This window comes from Caenorhabditis briggsae (genome assembly GCF_000004555.2).
Source record: "Caenorhabditis briggsae complete genome, chrI, whole genome shotgun sequence".
In the NCBI taxonomy this organism is placed as follows: Eukaryota; Metazoa; Nematoda; class Chromadorea; order Rhabditida; family Rhabditidae; genus Caenorhabditis; species Caenorhabditis briggsae.
Genome location: NC_013489.2, coordinates 10,957,413 through 10,974,026, shown reverse-complemented (window position 1 = coordinate 10,974,026; position 16,614 = coordinate 10,957,413). Strand labels below are relative to the sequence as shown.

Genomic DNA, 16,614 nt, shown 5'->3' with positions numbered 1-16,614 from the left:
TGAATTAGCCGAATTTTTTTACTGAAAAAGTACGGAAATTTTTAATTTCTAACAACATATTTTGAAGACGCTCTTCTATTACAGGGATTGCTTCTATTTTCCAAGCCCCTCTCGGAGGGCCCTTCTATTAGAGGGGACCTTCTAATACAGTTTTTACGGTATCATACTCTCGACCTTATTACTGTCTTTTCATTCCTATCACTCACATAGTATTTTTTCAGAACACCAGAGTAAAACAAAGGTAATTAATATCGGTGGTCCCCCGCCTCAACATCATGGACCCCGAACCGCTCCGATTCCTCCGACCGATCGATTCTGAAGATCAATCAACAATCGATACGGAAGGAGAGGATACGTCTTCAATACTATCAGATGGCGTGCCTTACAGAATGAATAATACTGACCTGAACGAAGAACGAATTGATGAGTCTTGTATTGATAACAACGACAATCAAGGAACATTTGATCAGATTTTCATCTCTGTGGAAGTAATTTCCAATTGTCAAGAAGAATCAGAAATTCAACTGGAGGATTCTTCCACCGATAACAACAGCAATATATCAACTGGAAATGAGTAAAAAGTGGTTCGAGGGGAAATAGCGAAATTTAGTTTAAAAACCACTGGAAGGAGTAGACAAAACCACTGGAAGGAGTAGACAAAACCACTGGAAGGAGTAGACAAAACCACTGGAAGGAGTAGACAAAACCACTGGAAGGAGTAGACAAAACCACTGGAAGGAGTAGACAAAACCACTGGAAGGAGTAGACAACGAACAGTCGCCCTTTTTTCGCTATGAAAGATAAGGAAACCGACATTTTGTGCCAAAAGAAGAATTGAGAAGAACAAAGTGTTTCAAAGAAGAATTGCTAGCTTTTCAACAAGAATTCGTGGAATTTGGTGCCGAAAACTGACTTTTCGTCTGAAAATCAGTCATTTTTGTATCAAATTGTTCAAATTTGTGTCAGAGCTCGGAATTTTCCATAGAATTTCGCTGTCTGCTGTTATTCGTCGACTAGAACTAGTTTTCTTCGTCTTGGCTAATTCCCTAGTCTTCAGAATCTGTATTCGTTCGGAAACAAATTTCATCGTGTTCCTACAGTAGAAATGTCGGTTTCAAAGGGTTTCGTGCTTGATGATGATGGAATACATGGTAACTTCTCTTCAAAGGATTCGTCAGCATATTCTGCGAGTGAAAATGATTTTCTGGAACAAAAATTGGGGAAAATGATGCAAAAATGCAATTTTGAAAACCAGAACGCAGTTCAGCAGACTATTCAGAATCTTCAAAAATTCACAAAGTTGTCAGGAAACGGAGCTTATAGTATTTTATTGCCTTTAATCAGTTTGATCAAAGAAAAAGACAATGACTCTTTCAAGCAGGTTGCCGATCACGACGATGTTGTGAAACGCATTCGTGTGTCATGGCAAGAAGAACGAGAGGGCAGGAAACGAATTCCAAATTTCGTAATGAAGATTTGTGAGTGGATGCTGGATAATGGATTAAGGTCAGTTGAAGAACTTGAAGAAGAATGGAAGGCTGCACAACAAAGAAGACTAGATCTGATTTCGCTGTTAGAGGATAATACTGTACAGTTAGAGTGCGCGAGGAAAAGAGCGTATGATCAATCAAAGTCAGGAGAATGCCCAGAGGAAAGAAATAGGTTTTCAAAGTGCGATCGAAAAATTTGATATTCTGGCCAGTATGGATCTAAAAGAGCAGTTTCATGAAAGAATTTCTGTATTAGAAACTCTAACAGTCATCGAAGAACAAATAAATGTATCAGAGATCATGACAGAACCTGCCTCAGAAAATTCAAAGGAGAAGGAAGAAAGCAATGTACAGGACAAGAAAGCTAACGACTGTAGGAAAAGTCAAGGTCCCCCGATGAGATTGCTATCGAATACTTCAAATTTGAATAAATGTGAGAACGAAAACTGGGTCTTCTTAATTGGGCCTACAACACCAAAGAAGGATACCATGTTGACTTCTGGGAAAAAGCCACCATTGAAAAAACACGACCCTAAAAAGGCCGGAGAGGGTGCCTGTGGCTTTGGTTTTCAGACAAAGACCAATCGCCGAATTCAGGAGGAACCGTGCCCACGGAAGGATCCACCGTTACTGAAGCATGAAGATACAAGTGATTCCCAAATCAATCTGGATGAAGCACAAGTTCTCCTACACCAAGAGTTTCGTCCACGAAAGGATCCACCACAACCACAACTGTCTCATTCGAAGGATACTAGTCATATCCAGGATCAATTGAAAGCCCGCTTACACCAAGAGTTTCGACCAAGGAAGGATCCACCCCAAATGCACCCAGATGATACCAGAGAATTTGAGTCCCAACCGCAGCAACGTGAAGTTCACCTGCATCAGGATTTCCGACCAAGGAAAGATCCGCCATGTCAAGAGCACCACCACCACAACATGTCACAAAGTCACTATGGTTCAATCACGGATTCATGGTCCAATTTCGTTATTGATGTGCACTGATGAGCCAAGTACACCTACAGCCATCACCTTCACTAAATGTCGTTAATTTTCTAAAATCTTATGATTGTAACAATCTTGCCAAATGTTTCCCCCCATATATCTCTTATTTCCTAATTACCCCAGTTTCTTATTCATTGAATTCTATATTTTCTTGCCATCCCATACCCCACCCATATGAGTTTTAAGTAGTTGTTATTCTTTTAAGTTTTCTAGGTCCCGTCTACCCATCCCATGTTTTCATTAATTGTGATTTTGTGCCCTTTAATCATTGAGCTGAGGCAATCACCATTTTCACTCTTGCCACGTACGGGACTCGAAAATGGACGGAGATGTACGGTATTCTACCGTGTTTTCTCTTTTAAAATCCTCTTTCCAAGTCTAAAGGAGAGAAATCTCCCCCGAACACACGTGCAAGAGGTGTGGATTACTGTATCCGCGCGCGAAACTGTGTGCGCGCCAAAACGCGTCTCCTCTCTCGGCAAATTCTCATCGTTTTCTTTAGTTTTCGCTGGTGTTCGCTCACGATTGGTGACGACCCGTTAAAGTGTGGCTCACTGGTTTTAAAGGTTTTATAGTGGTTTATTGAGTAAATTCAATAAATAGTGTTTTAGAGGAATTCTGTGTGTTAGTGTCTTCTAGTTTTTCAGGTTACAAAGGTCGCTTTGAGTGCATAGAGGTTCTGTGAGTGCATAGCGTTTGTGTGTGTCTCTCACTCTCTCTGCATCTCTTTGTTTTCTATAGTGTTTTTAGCAGTTAGTGTTTCTGGGAATCCTTTTTCAGTTACATTACTCCTCTATCCACTCTAGGGCTTTAGCCGGAAGTTCGAATCCCTCTTGTGTCTATTGTCTTTTTCTTTAATTTCCTCGTCGAATTTTCCGCGCCGCAGGATTGCAAGCTTCTAAACCCCGCCCACTTTTCTGCGCACCGCAAAAAAATGAGGAGAAAGTCAGTACATTGAGGTCTGATAGAAAAGGGTCTGTAACTCGTGTCTGGAGAAAGATTTTTCGCTGAAATTTTGGGAATGGACTTCTATAAGAGTGGTGAAGAGAATCCAACAATAAAAATAAGAAAATATCTATTTTGAAAATTATGTTGTGGTGCCTACCTATAAATCCAAAACTAGGACACCAAACTAAAATGGATGTAACTTCGGCTCAAAATTAATAACTCCAAACCTTAAAAACTGTTCTGTATATCGGAAGCTTTCAAATTATGACTATTTTAAATTTGGAACCATGTGGCATATTTTTCCAGGCGATGAATACCGTGCGGAGCTCGTCGCAGCAGGGCTCTCAACTCAAGCCATTGATGGGATTTCAAAAATCGGAGAGACGGCCTATATTTCTTTTGGGAAGAGAGAATCACCAAGTTTCCAGGATGCTATTCATGACGTGACCAAGTTGTTTTTGGATGTGGAAAAGTTTATGAAGACTCAATCGGAGCAAAATCAGAAGTCGTATGCCGCCTACGTGGAGAAGAAGAAAAAAGAGTTAGAAAATTGATATCATTTGTTGAAAATGAAGTTTTATTTTTATTTGAAAAACGAAATTCTTATATTGGCTTTTGGGAAATTCTTAGACTTTTTTGGGGTTTTTAGCTATTTTCAAAGGTTCATTTTCGATTTTTCCGGCTTTTTTGTCTGAAATTTGATGGAACGGTGTCTTGATTACTGTAGATTACTGTGAAAATCTAATTTCCTTTTGTAGTTTTTTGCAAACACAACCACGTCAAAATGCTGAGAAGACATGATTTTGTCTGCAATAAAATTTACAAAAAACAGGTTTTCTACAGTAATCTACAGTAATCTTCCGTCTAGAACACCATCCCGAAAAATCGAAAAAATGTTGAAAATAGCTGAAAAACCCAAAAAGATCTCAAAATTTTGCAAAAAATTGGAAAAAAAAATCAAAAATCAGTGAGAATCGAGAGAGAATCGGAAAATAAAAATATTTTTAGGTCACTGTAGTTTTCGTGGTGTGACCTTCGGCCACCGGCGTTTTTCTTCCACAGCTTCGATTTGCTTGCACCAAATATTTTCAAATACCCTACAGTAATCCTTTCAATTTTCGCTTTTTTTCTACAGTAATCCTTTTTATTTTGGAATATTTCTTCCCATAGTAATCCTTTCAGTGTGAATCTTAAAATATATTATCTTATCTTCCTTATATATAAAAAAACGATACACGCGTCTGTCCGTCCTCATGTCGGGCTGTGGACTTTTGAAAAACTTGAAAATTAAATATAGATTAAAGGTGGGGGGACATGAAAAAAAATAATGTTCTCGAAGTTCCGTTCAAAAATGCCCCTCGAGGAGTTGAACTTGTGAGGGCGATGATTGAGGGTGCGGCGCCGCTACCGACTGAGCCACGCGGGCAAAGAGAAAGCGCACGCCCGATTGCATACATAAAGGCGAGGACGACAGCCGTACGCAGAGTGACATTAAGCGTTGTACACCGTGACGGTAGAATGCATACTCTAGCTACAAAAAAACTACGAAAAATCTCCTGTCTCCCCACCTTTAACGCGACCCTTTAAAAAAAGTGAGTAGTGGAGTGACGAACCAGAAAAAAACCTAGATTAAATCGCGCCGAAGTTGTACCAGATTGCTGGCAAATAATAAATGAACAGCTAAACATTCGAACGAGTAAAAATCGTTATTCACAATCACTATGTTCAATCAGTTATCATCCATTCTTCGTTGCAATCAGCTTATCGTACTCGGTCACAAAAACGCTCATCTCCGGACTAGTAATCTTTCGATTCTCAGCCAACGCCAAAAGTACACGATGCATGAATAGATATTGAGCATCAGTTTGAACAGATCCATGACGTTGATTCCGGATATCCTTGACAATTTCCTTCAGAATTACTTTTTCTCCGGCACAAAACTTGACAAGAGCAATCTCAAGACCAACGATAGATCCAGTACGACCGATGCCAGCGGAGCAGTGGACAATGATGGGGCTAGCTGTTTTGAGCTGAAATTATTTTTATATTGGAATTCGTTTCTAAATGCTCACTCGAATAAGAAGTCTGAAAACCGCCATTGGAATTTCCGGAACTCCACGATCCGGCCAAGCCTTCCATTGCCAGTGTTCAAATGCATGAACTGCGCCCTTATCATCAGTGATCGAAATCTTCATGAGCAGGATATTCTGTTCCACTTCTTTCGCTGCTTCCGTTATCTTTACCGTCAACTTTCCATCCATCAAAACCATGGCTCCATCAACCGACTCTGGCCAATATTGCTCACATTTCTTCTTTCCCAATTCCATTATATTACAAAGCATTACAACACACGGAGCCTTCTCCTGCCAAATCATTCTATAGAAATCGTCAATCGTTTTTTCAGTGGGTCCTTGAGTGCAAATGAACTTGTTGAGTCCATTGATCTTGACCCAATTCGCATGGATGTAGTCATTGGGATTGTCTTCCGGCCATTTCAACACAACGCGAGTCTCATCGATGCAGTAAACATCTGGAATTTGTGAATTTTGAGAATCTACAATATCACGGGCCAGTGTGGCCTAACTTTCCTAACATAATTTTCAAGACCATTTTGAATTGGTGGCCTAACTTTTGCATTTTGAGTTTTTAAGGACATTTAGTATTGTGTCCTAGAAAACACAACTTGCAAAGTTAGGCCAGCACGTCAAAATGACCAACACTAGGTGAATCTCAGGTCATTTTTAGACCGTTTTGACGGGGTGGCCTAACTTTCGCAAGTTGAGTTTTCTAAGCCACCAACTTTTTGGCCTAGAAATGACCGGTTATTCATTTTTTGTGATTTCTAGACCATTTTAGCATGGTGGCCTAACTTTTGCAAGTTAAGTTTTGTAGGCCACCATGGTAAATGGCCTAAAACGCACCAGGTGAATATCAGATAATTACTACATCATTTACCATCGTGGCCTAACATTCCCAACTTGAATTTTCTAGGCCACCGTAGTTGATAGTCCATAAATGATCTAAATATGCCACTGATGTGCTTTCGAGGCAAATTTGACATGGTGTCCTAATTTGTGAAAGTTAGTGCACCATGTATATCAAAAAGACCAAGAAATCCCACCAGGTGAATGTTTGAACATTTTTAGGTCGATTTCACCCCATGTGCTGTCTTGACCATTTTAACTTTGTGGCCAACTTTCGCAAGTTGAATTTTCTAGGCCACCTTGTTAAAATGGTTTAGAACGCACTGAACAATGTTTAGTTGTTCGAAAACCATTGTGCTCACCCTTGTACCGATTCTTCTCCGGATGAGTCTCGTGGCCAGTTTTTGGCTTCTGACACGACTGAGTTTCCATTTTCAGAGCCACAAACTCTGTAGCTATATTCTTGACTCCCGTTTCAATGGTAGTCTTCACAAAGTCTTTCAACATCGCCTCATTCACTTCTCCATACTGTGCCGCCCGTCTGACAACTGCACTTCTCTTCTTCACGATCTTCTTCTTCGGACGATCCGCCTGAGTTCCATCCTCGGTCTCCATTGTCACTGTAAGATTTAAAGTAACCATTTTTCCAGGAAAAGTTCTGAAGACTAACAATCCTTTTGAACCTGATTCTTTCTTGGATTTCTCTTCTTGTTCACCGACGTCATCTTTAGGATAACGTTTTTCTTTTTCAGCTCACTGTTGTCAATTGTACTTGGATGACGCAAAACAGAAATACCTAGAAATCGTGGATCAAGGGATCAAGTTTTTCTGATCAAGTTTTTTTGGGGAAGGACGTTGCAAACTGTGGAGGGATTCACGTAGTAATGGGTGTTACCTGTTTCAAGTTTGCCAAAAAGTCGAGGGACAATTGGTGACAATCACTGTGAACTTGTTTGATACTTTAATCATACAACTTTTCTTTAAAGTATGCTTTTTAGAATTTCCACTGTTTCGACTTGTTCACATTATTATTCCAAACATTCAAAACCAATCAAGTAGATAGAAGTATTTTGAATTCCAAATGATAATGAACCTACCGTAAGACCTGTAATAAAAACCCTCCACACTGTTAACTTTGAGCTAATTATCTCCATTCATGGGCAAGATATTAGTGTCAACTTGTAAGAAAATGCTTCGGTAATTATGATAAACAATTCATCAGTTGACACATTTTTCATATCTTTGACAGGAAATGAGATAGTCGGTATAGGGTTGAATTCTAAAAGAGCAAATACGGTAGTATATTTTTAGAATTTTCACTGTTTCGCCTTCTTCATATATTTATTCCAAACATGCAAAATTCAATTTTACCACGGTACATATTCCAAAGCACAGAAAATTGGACCTATGTATATCAATAATACAATTTCCGAAAACATATTCAGCTTCTTTAGAAAAACTGAAGGCTCCAGAAGAGTTTTAAAGGAGGCAGCGGTACTCAAAGCTGATGTCCCAAATGAATTGAATTTCCAGAAGTTTTCAGAGTTCCTTTTTGATTGCGATTTAATTTTGATTTTCCAAACTTTATTTGACATCCATTGATTTTTCTATCCTAATGAACAATTTTTGAAATTCTGATGATCTCCTTGTATTGGTAGAAAAAACAAATCGAAACCTACAAAAGAAATGTCGATGGTCATGGCGGGAAATCGCACGACAACTACCGTAATCTAAAATGTTTTTCGAGTTGGTTTTCTCGATTTTCGTACGTTTTCAGTCAATAGTTTCACTAGCAATTTTTTATTTTCCTATTTGCTCGGGGAAAAGGAGAAATCAAATCCTGAAAACATAAAACAAAATTTAGGTTACGGTATTTTTCGTTGCGCAGTTTGAAGTCAGCTCAAACCATTGACTTTTTTCTTTGGAAGTTCAGTTTTCAGAGTTTTCACTGTTTCGTGTCATTATCTTAATTTTTCCAAACATTTGAAGTTAATTTGATGCATTGAAATCGTGCAATTCCATAATGACGCGTTCAATGTAGCCTCCAGGAACTGGAAATTGCGTCCAAAGCTGTCAATTTTTCCAGGTTTTCCAGAGACTCAAAACTTTGATTTTCCTTGTTGTAGCTGTTTTTTTTCTTCGACATCATTTCGAGATCCAAAAGAAGAAAGTTTCTAATTTACAGCNGAACCTTCGAAAAAATAACATATGCTACAACGAGGTAAATCGAAGTTTTGTGTCCCTGGAAAACCTGGAAAAATTGGCAGCTTTGGACGCAATCTCCAGTCCTGGAGACTGCTTTGAAAGCGGCATAGGAGTTAAACAAAGTAGTCGTCAATTACGCGACATGTATGTTGATTTTCAAATCTTTCTGCTTTGGAGATGCAGATTTTTGCGCAACTTTGTAATAAATGTGTGTATAAGTGTTCTCAACAAAGTTTATAGATGCTCAATAAAGTTTCGAGTTCTTTTATAAACTCTATGTACTTCTTGAAACCGAAAAGTATTTTACACGAGATGTTTATTTTAAAAAATGTGATTCACATTAAAAAAAACACCCAGAAAAATTGCAAAATCTCGAATCAAAAAAGTCAGCGATTCCGAAAAACTCCCGAATGTTCCAGCATTTCTTTTTTGAATTCCAGCGAAATTTCAAATTTTCATTGAAAATTCAAATCAAACAAACTTTGTTTCAGGTCATTATTTTGGAAACAAGATTTCAAAGACATTGAAAACAAATAACCCAATAATATTTCGAGTATTCTATAAATTCTATCTACTCCTTGAAACCGAAAAGTAATTTCATACAAAACTTTTATCACATCAAAATGTGATTCACATTAAATTTTAAAAATAAAGCATTCGCAAAAATTGTAGAACTTCCAATCCACAAAGTAGCAATTTTCGGAAACTTCTAGAATGTTCCTTCTTTTTTTTAACCCCGCCAGAAATTGAAAATTCCATATTTTTCATTCCAATAAAACATAATGTCATTCAGATCAAATTAGTCACAACCAACAAGTGTAGTCAGGGACTCCATCCTCAAAATGAATAATTAATTTCATTTCCCTGAAATGAAAAACTCAATGAACCAAAAAATTGAATTAAAATTGTATTCTATGACTTGATCCAAATCGCACGTTTTTGTGACAGGAAATTTCACAACGAATTAGGAAAGGATTTTTCTATTTGCAGTCTAATTAGCCGATTCTGGAGTACTTGGAATAACGTTAACTGAACTTTTAAAGAACTTTATTCCCTTTCAAAAACCAGTTATTTTCCCATTATAAAAGGACTCTGGTCAAGAATACATTTCTTCCCAAAAAACCTCCCCGAAGTATTATTTTTTCCAAAAGTCACTGATTCCTGACCTAACATCTTGTTCTCCGCATCGCCACGTGACTGTTTTCTTTGATTCCGTTGACCACCACCTGTTCTTATCTATCTCGCTTGTAGTATTTAGTTTCCTTTTTTACAATGTTGTTTGCTGCGAAAAAAAGAGAGAAATGGTCTTTGATTCGGTACTGTAAACATAGTGTATCAGTTTTGTTTTTTGACACTATTGTTTTCTGTTGTTTTTTGAAAATTGTAAAGGTGCAGAATTCGTCATATTCTGATCAAGGACAAGTCTAGCCAGCGGTTCAGCCTAGCCTGAAAGTTTTTTTTAAATTTTCTACAGTAATCTACCTAGAATACTGTAGCGCTCTTTTTTGCATTTCTTGATTACTGTAATCCTCCAAATAGATCTGTTTCACAAACTCTTAGAATCACCTAACATTTTGGCTGTTTTCAATAAGTAATGTTGTGCCGTAGGGAATATAAATACTTCGATACCGGATTCCAGAAATGGCGGAAACGTCTAGTGTGTTACCAGTTTTTGCTACAGTAAACATCTCTTCTTAAAAATAGAAATAAGCCTTACCAATCAGTTCGGAGAGTCCTGTCTTCTTGAAACACAATCTTCGAAACAGTAAAAAATGTGAATTTTTTCAAAATCCAAATTCCGTAGAACAGAAATCCTACTTGCTTCGCTACAGTATGTTTCTAACCTTCCAAAGTCCCGAATTCTGCGATTAGTACACTTCTCACAATAATTAGCTCGGAGAAGTATCTCTTTTAGTAAACTTACCTCTGGAACAGTAAAAAGTGTGGTCTTTTTTTCCGGAAAAAAATTTCAGGACTAAACAACCGAATTAGAAGAATTATCAATCTGGTACAAAACAAATCCGAGAAGGTCCCACAACGACAACTACCGTAACCTAAAATTTTCATTTTCCCCGATTTATTTTCTCGTTGTTCACCGCTTTTCGTCGATTTTTCAGTTATTATCTCTCAAACAATTCGGAAAATAAACATTTTTGATAAGGAGAAATTCCCGAAAACGCACGAAAACCAAGAAAAGAAATCCAAATAATCTCTTCGATTTTTCGCAAAATTTTCAGACCTTTTTAGGTTTTTCAGCTATTTTTGAAGACTCATTTTTGATTTTTCCAGTGTTATTTTTGAAGATTCATTTTCGATTTTTTTCCGGTGTCAGAAACTTGATGGAACGGTAGTTTGATTACTGTAGATTACTGTAGAAAACATTGTAGTTTGTAGTTTTTTTGCAAATACAAACTTAAAAAAAACTACGAAAGGAAATTCGTTTTCTACAGTAATCTACAGTAATGAATCACCGTTCCATCAAAAAATCGGAAAAATCGAAAAAAAAATCTTTGAAATAGCTGGAAAACCTAAAAAGGTCTAAAAATTGTACAAAAAATCGAATAAAAAAAAGAAAAAGTTCTTTCGAAAAATTGCAAAAAAAATTGCAAAATATTAAGGTTACGGTAGTTGTCGTTGTGGGACCTTGTAACTTGTTTATTGACAAGAAGAACATGACTAATAGGCCAGGACATAAAGACTTAGAAAATGCCAAAAAATACCTTCGGGAATGGTCACCGTGGTTTTTCTTTCATAGCTTCAATGTTTTGTACCATAAAAGTAAGGAATAAATTAGTTTTCTCAAAATCTGGATTTCGGATAAATCCCGGACACCTCTGGTGTGTTACTAGTTTCGTTACGGTAATCCTCTAAAATTCAAAAATTACGATTCCTAAAAATACAATGGAGGCAGAATCAGTGCGAAGAATCCTCTGTTTTTAAAAAAGCTATCTATGAAACAGTTTAAAAACTATGATTTTTTTTTTCAAAAAATTTTCAGGACTAAAATAAAATTAGGAGAACTAGAGTCTCTAATAAATTTCCCAGTAATCTGATTCCTAATTATTTCAGATAGAAAGAAAATAATAAATTATCGTCCTGAGGTGATACGGAAAAAAAGATGCAAAATCATTTACAAGTTTCTGAAAATGGTTTTCTGGAAATCTAAAAATTAATAACTTGTATGTAAAAAAGTGCACATTTTTTCACACTTTCAGAAAACCTCTTTCGAGACACCTATAAATGAGTTCTCATTTTTAAATACCCACTTTTACCGAATTTCTCCATTCTGGGTCAATTTCTGACTTGTAGTCTAGTGACTTCTGTCCTCTTTCCTTATTCATCCAAAATGAATAAATAGCAACATTCCAAACAAAACACTTTATGGTTTAATGTTGGCCTTTTCAACTCCATCGCCCTCCCAAACTGTTTTTCTGTTGATTAATACTGATAAAGGTTTCCATGTCTACACACTACAACTCAATTTATGACTTCTGCAAAATAATTTGTTTTTTGGAAGAAGACACTATTTAAGGAAATGCCTATGAGTCAACTTTGGTTTTTGAATTGCATTTTTTTATACCGTAAACCCTCTGATAAACCACCTCGTGGCTTCTGCCAAATATTTGCGCTTACCTGTAATAGAGGGTCCCCTAACTTCGAGCAAATTTATCTCGGCTCTTTCAAAAGATATAAGAAAGTAGTCAACTGATGAAATATTTATGATATTATGATAAATACTTTATCAGTCGACACATTTTTGATATCTTCCACACGAACCAAGATAAATTATCTCAAACTTGACAGTGTGGGGCTTTTCAGGTTGTTTGATAAAATTTCGAAAATTGATCAACTTTCTGCTCGCCTGCTTTCTCGTAGACAATTCTAATCTACAGTAACCCTGTCAATTCCCATTTCAATCACTTCCTCTTGAATGTGATACCGATTTCTCTATTTTTCGGTTCAAAAAGAAGAGAAACTTCCCGCGCGCGAGGAATCCCCGCCTATGTATCACGTATCACTGTACGTAACACAACATTTTAGGTTAAAGGTGGGGGGACATGAAAAAAATAATGTTCTCGAAATTCCGTTCAAAGATGCCTCTCGAGGAGTTGAACTTGTGAGGGCGATGATTGAGGGTGCGGCGCCGCTACCGACTGAGCCACGCGGGCAAAGAGAAAGCGCACGCCCGATTGCATACATAAAGGCGAGGACGACAGCTGTACGCAGAGTGACATTAAGCGTTGTACACCGTCACGGTAGAATGCATACTCTAGCTACAAAAAAACTACGAAAAATCTCCTGTCCCCCCACCTTTAAGCACGAGGGATTGGAAAAAGAAGTAAAAACGAACTGCAAAATTACGATTCTCTGATTTTTCGAAAATTTCTTCTAGGTTCCAAAAAGTAGAAACCATTTCCAGATGTTCTTCCTCCCTCTGAAACTCGCCCTATTCCACTTTCTCAGTATTCCGGCTACCTTCACAGCTTACGCTGCTCCGGTTCTCAAGGTACACCATATACCGTAAACAATAGCTACAGTAATCCCCTCAATAATCTTTTTTCAGTTCATTTTCGAATTCGCATTTCTTACTCTTCATATCTCCCGAATGATGATGTCTGTTAGTTTCCTGTGGCTATGGGAAATTGCTGCGAACACTGAAGTTGTCGATGCGTTCGCCATTGTTCTATCAGTAGTGATTTCTACAAGTGTTCTTCTGGAAATGTTCCAATACGAAATCGTCTTCACTTTCAACTCAGAAAGCACCTAATATGAGCAACAATTGGATCTAAATTGAACGTTTTTTCATGTTCTTTTTTGGAATTTATCTACTCAACGGGTTTCTTTACTACGGGGAAAAATAAAGCAATTCATGAAAAAAGGAAAAAGTATTGGTCTCGGAGTGTTACCATAGTTGTTTGTCGTCACAATCATTCAGACAGGGATAACTTCTATTCGTCATTGACGGGCAGCGGCAACGAACCAGCGGCCGCCAGCACGCAAAACACACGTGTTGCCGCTTACACCATTGATGTCAATTTGACCAGTGTGTTGCAATGCATACAAGAGGCGGCGGGAGAAAAAGAAAGCGAGAGGGAGGGAAAAGAAAAGTGGAGAGAAATGTGGAAAGCGAGTAGGCTTTTTAAAAGAATATTTTTATTCATCTTCATCTAAAAATTTGGAAATATCATTTGTATCAAAATAGCTAATTTTTACAATCCTCGACATTCGACTTCCATACCCCCTCCGTCTCTCCATTCGAATACTCTTCGTATTTGAAAATCGGCGCTTTATCTTTCAACAAATCAATTAATCGTCCCGTGGCTTGAATCGACGTCTTCCGATGAGGAGAAGACGTTGAAATCACTACAGAAGACTCTCCAACATCCACTTTTCCCAGTCGATGGAATATCGCAATTTTCTTGATATCCGGGAGCTCTTTCCGAACTTCTTCACAAATTCCACGTAACTTTTTGTAAGCCATCAAATCGTGACAGTCATAGGAGAGATGAACGACCTCTTTTCCAGCATGATTGTCTCGTGTAACACCGTTAAATGTTGAGATTGCACCGCAGGATGGGCTGAAAAATAAAAATCGAACTTTAAATTTGGGAAAAACAGGTCAACTCACTGGTTAACCAGTTGATCCACAAGTCCAACTTCTATCTTTAAATCCATTAATTTGATATGATTATTGAGAATTTGTCTTCTAAAGTCTTGAATCGACTCGCTCTTATTTTCAAATCTAGGCTCTGAAACGTCGATGAATGTAATTTTCGGGTCCGTTCGACTTCTCTTCCGAGCATTTTCCAAATGTCTCAAGTACGCTGGAAAAGCCACGTTTTCAAAGTATCCAGGAGTATCCGGAGGTACATAATCCGTTCGAGCTTCTCGCCGCCGGCGACAGGTTTTCTGGAATAAATGGTTCTTTCAATTTTCTGGAACAACAACTAACAAAATCCAAAGTTAGCACCACAATCTGATCACACAACTCCACGATTTCGTCCATTTCCGTTATCATATTTCCATCGATTATCACATTTTTGAAGAGTTTCGATTCTTGAAGAATTCTCTCTTTGAACTGATCAATATTAATCGCTTCTTTCTCGTCGAAACTCCAATAATATCCTCGTTCCGTTAGTGTTACAGCAGCCGGATGGTAGATTTTATCAACCTCGTCTTCGGTTTTATAGAACTCGTCTTGGTTTATTATTGTTGTTTCGGCAGCTCCGAACTGCAAAAAAATTGAGATTTTAATTTTTTTAAATGGTCATTATGCAGAGATATTCGGAACGAAGCTTTTTGGAGATTATTTACAGGGACTCTTCTATTTTTCCAGCCATTTTTTTTCGAAATTTTTCATGGAAAAATTCGGCGAATACTCATTCGAAATCCAGGAAAATATATCAATTTTACCAAAATTGTGTCAGTTTCTTTAGCAAAAAAAGTTTCAACGAATTTTTTTCGAAATTGTGGAATTTTCAGTCAAATTTTCACTGAAAACGAACATAATTCCGCGGAAATCTTTAACTTTAAGAAGCACGTTTCGAAGAGGGCTCTTCTATTAGAGAGGCCCTTCAGTTAAAGGGGCCCTTCTAATACAGGTTTTACGATAATTTTTTCGCGTTTTCGAAATATTTTTTCTCCAATTTTCGCACTTTTGCAGTGTAAAAGTGAAATTTTCTTCGAAATTCCAAAAATCCCTGTCATTATGGTAATTCTTCTCACATGTCGCTGAAACTCCTTCGCCAGCGTGGATTTTCCAGAATTCGTGCACCCAGCCAGTGCGAATATTGTGCACGTTTTAGGGATCATCTGGAAAAGACATTTTGGAATGAAATAGAAAAAAATCTTTTAAAAAGGGACAAAGAAAGAAACAACTCCGAAACAGATTCGATTGAAAAAAAGAGGCGATGCAACAAAAAGTAAATCGATAAATTTCATCAGTCTTTCTTATTCCTCTCACAATGATAACAATTGATAAAAGAAAAGGACAAAAAGAGGCTTTCAGAGAAGATTAAAACTATTTTTTAATATGTTGAGATGCTCAACTTGAGAATGAAAAGAAAAAAGAGAGTATTATGAAAATATTGCAATGTTGAAAAGAGCGAAAAGGAGAAAGGAGACGGGGGAAAAGTCAGTGAACCGTAATGGGTATAAATCGGGGAAATTTTCAAAATGTGCATGTCAAAAAAGGAGAAAATTAGATCAATTCGAGTCACTGTCACTCGAGATAATTGCCCGTTTTGAGGGCCTGGCCTGTGGTTTTTTCGCCTTCGGAGCCTTTCTCGAGGGACCAGGCTCATCATCTGAATCCACTTCAATTTTCGCAACCACATCGTCATCATCTGTACTATCGACCGATGCCGCTCGTGTCGATGTGGATTGTCGGAAATTCAGAATTGGGACACGAGCCACTCCACTCGTTCGTTTGATCACAATTTGGTCATTAACCTCGTCCAGTGTGAGGGTTTCGTTACATTTACTGCATTCCATGCGGTCCTGTTTGGATAGGATGGTGGCACTGAAAATTATGATATGATAAGAGTAGGGCATCAGTTACTATTCTGGTACAAAAACCGGAAGGTCTCACAACGAGAACTACAGTGACCTGTATAAAAATTTTTCAGAATTTTTATTCGTATTTCATTGATTTTCGTCGAGTTTTCGGTTATTTTCCTCCAAAAAAGTCGAAAAATTGAAGTTTTTGTCAGTGATAAAATTGACGAAAACTGCACGAAAACCGAGAAAATAAATCTAGAAAATTCGAAAAAATAATTGATCTTTTCTCCGATTTTTTGCAAAATTTTTAGACCTTTTTAGGTTTTTCAGCATTTTTGAAGATTCTTTTTCGCGTTTTCCGATTTTATTTGTCGAAAATTTGACGGGATGGTGTTTTGATTACTGTAGGTTACTGTAGAAAACCTTGTTTGTAGTTTTCGTTTTGCAAACACAATCAAATGTGACGTGTTTGTATTTGCAAAAAAAATACAAACTAAAAGGTTTTCTACAGTAATCTACAGTGATCAAACAACCGTTCCATC

General features: G+C 37.5%; 7 protein-coding genes across 7 annotated transcripts in view; 4 read left to right on the top strand and 3 right to left on the bottom strand.

The window, feature by feature from the left end:
* Nucleotides 1–275: 275 nt before the first annotated feature.
* CBG20276 lies at nucleotides 276–1,690 on the top strand (the record flags this gene model as incomplete). The annotated part of the gene is made up of 2 exons (XM_002640323.1): nucleotides 276–488; nucleotides 1,058–1,690. 2 exons carry the CDS (start codon nucleotides 276–278, stop codon nucleotides 1,688–1,690), a joined length of 846 nt encoding a protein of 281 aa, XP_002640369.1.
* Nucleotides 1,691–1,790: 100 nt separating this feature from the next.
* Nucleotides 1,791–2,495, top strand: CBG20277 (the record flags this gene model as incomplete). The annotated part of the gene is made up of 1 exon (XM_002640324.1): nucleotides 1,791–2,495. One exon carries the CDS (start codon nucleotides 1,791–1,793, stop codon nucleotides 2,493–2,495), a length of 705 nt encoding a protein of 234 aa, XP_002640370.1.
* A 1,235-nt stretch (nucleotides 2,496–3,730) lies between these two features.
* On the top strand, nucleotides 3,731–3,997 carry CBG20278 (the record flags this gene model as incomplete). The annotated part of the gene is made up of 1 exon (XM_002640325.1): nucleotides 3,731–3,997. The coding sequence occupies one exon, from the start codon at nucleotides 3,731–3,733 to the stop codon at nucleotides 3,995–3,997; it is 267 nt and encodes an 88-aa protein (XP_002640371.1).
* Nucleotides 3,998–5,179: 1,182 nt separating this feature from the next.
* Nucleotides 5,180–7,092, bottom strand: CBG20279 (the record flags this gene model as incomplete). The annotated part of the gene is made up of 4 exons (XM_045241232.1): nucleotides 5,180–5,473; nucleotides 5,516–5,973; nucleotides 6,730–6,987; nucleotides 7,038–7,092. The coding sequence occupies 4 exons, from the start codon at nucleotides 7,090–7,092 to the stop codon at nucleotides 5,180–5,182; spliced, it is 1,065 nt and encodes a 354-aa protein (XP_045096994.1).
* Nucleotides 7,093–12,992: 5,900 nt separating this feature from the next.
* On the top strand, nucleotides 12,993–13,340 carry CBG20280 (the record flags this gene model as incomplete). The annotated part of the gene is made up of 2 exons (XM_045241231.1): nucleotides 12,993–13,079; nucleotides 13,137–13,340. 2 exons carry the CDS (start codon nucleotides 12,993–12,995, stop codon nucleotides 13,338–13,340), a joined length of 291 nt encoding a protein of 96 aa, XP_045096993.1.
* A 435-nt stretch (nucleotides 13,341–13,775) lies between these two features.
* CBG20281 lies at nucleotides 13,776–15,385 on the bottom strand (the record flags this gene model as incomplete). Its single annotated transcript, XM_002640328.1, has 4 exons — nucleotides 13,776–14,151; nucleotides 14,202–14,482; nucleotides 14,526–14,804; nucleotides 15,299–15,385. The coding sequence occupies 4 exons, from the start codon at nucleotides 15,383–15,385 to the stop codon at nucleotides 13,776–13,778; spliced, it is 1,023 nt and encodes a 340-aa protein (XP_002640374.1).
* Nucleotides 15,386–15,778: 393 nt separating this feature from the next.
* Nucleotides 15,779–16,614, bottom strand: part of CBG20282 — a gene marked incomplete at both ends in the record, with an annotated part of 3,771 nt that continues 2,935 nt past the window's right edge. Inside the window, one exon of the mRNA XM_045241230.1 lies at nucleotides 15,779–16,094. Within this exon, the coding sequence (XP_045096992.1) occupies nucleotides 15,779–16,094 (316 nt within the window). The remainder of the gene's footprint in view (nucleotides 16,095–16,614) is intronic.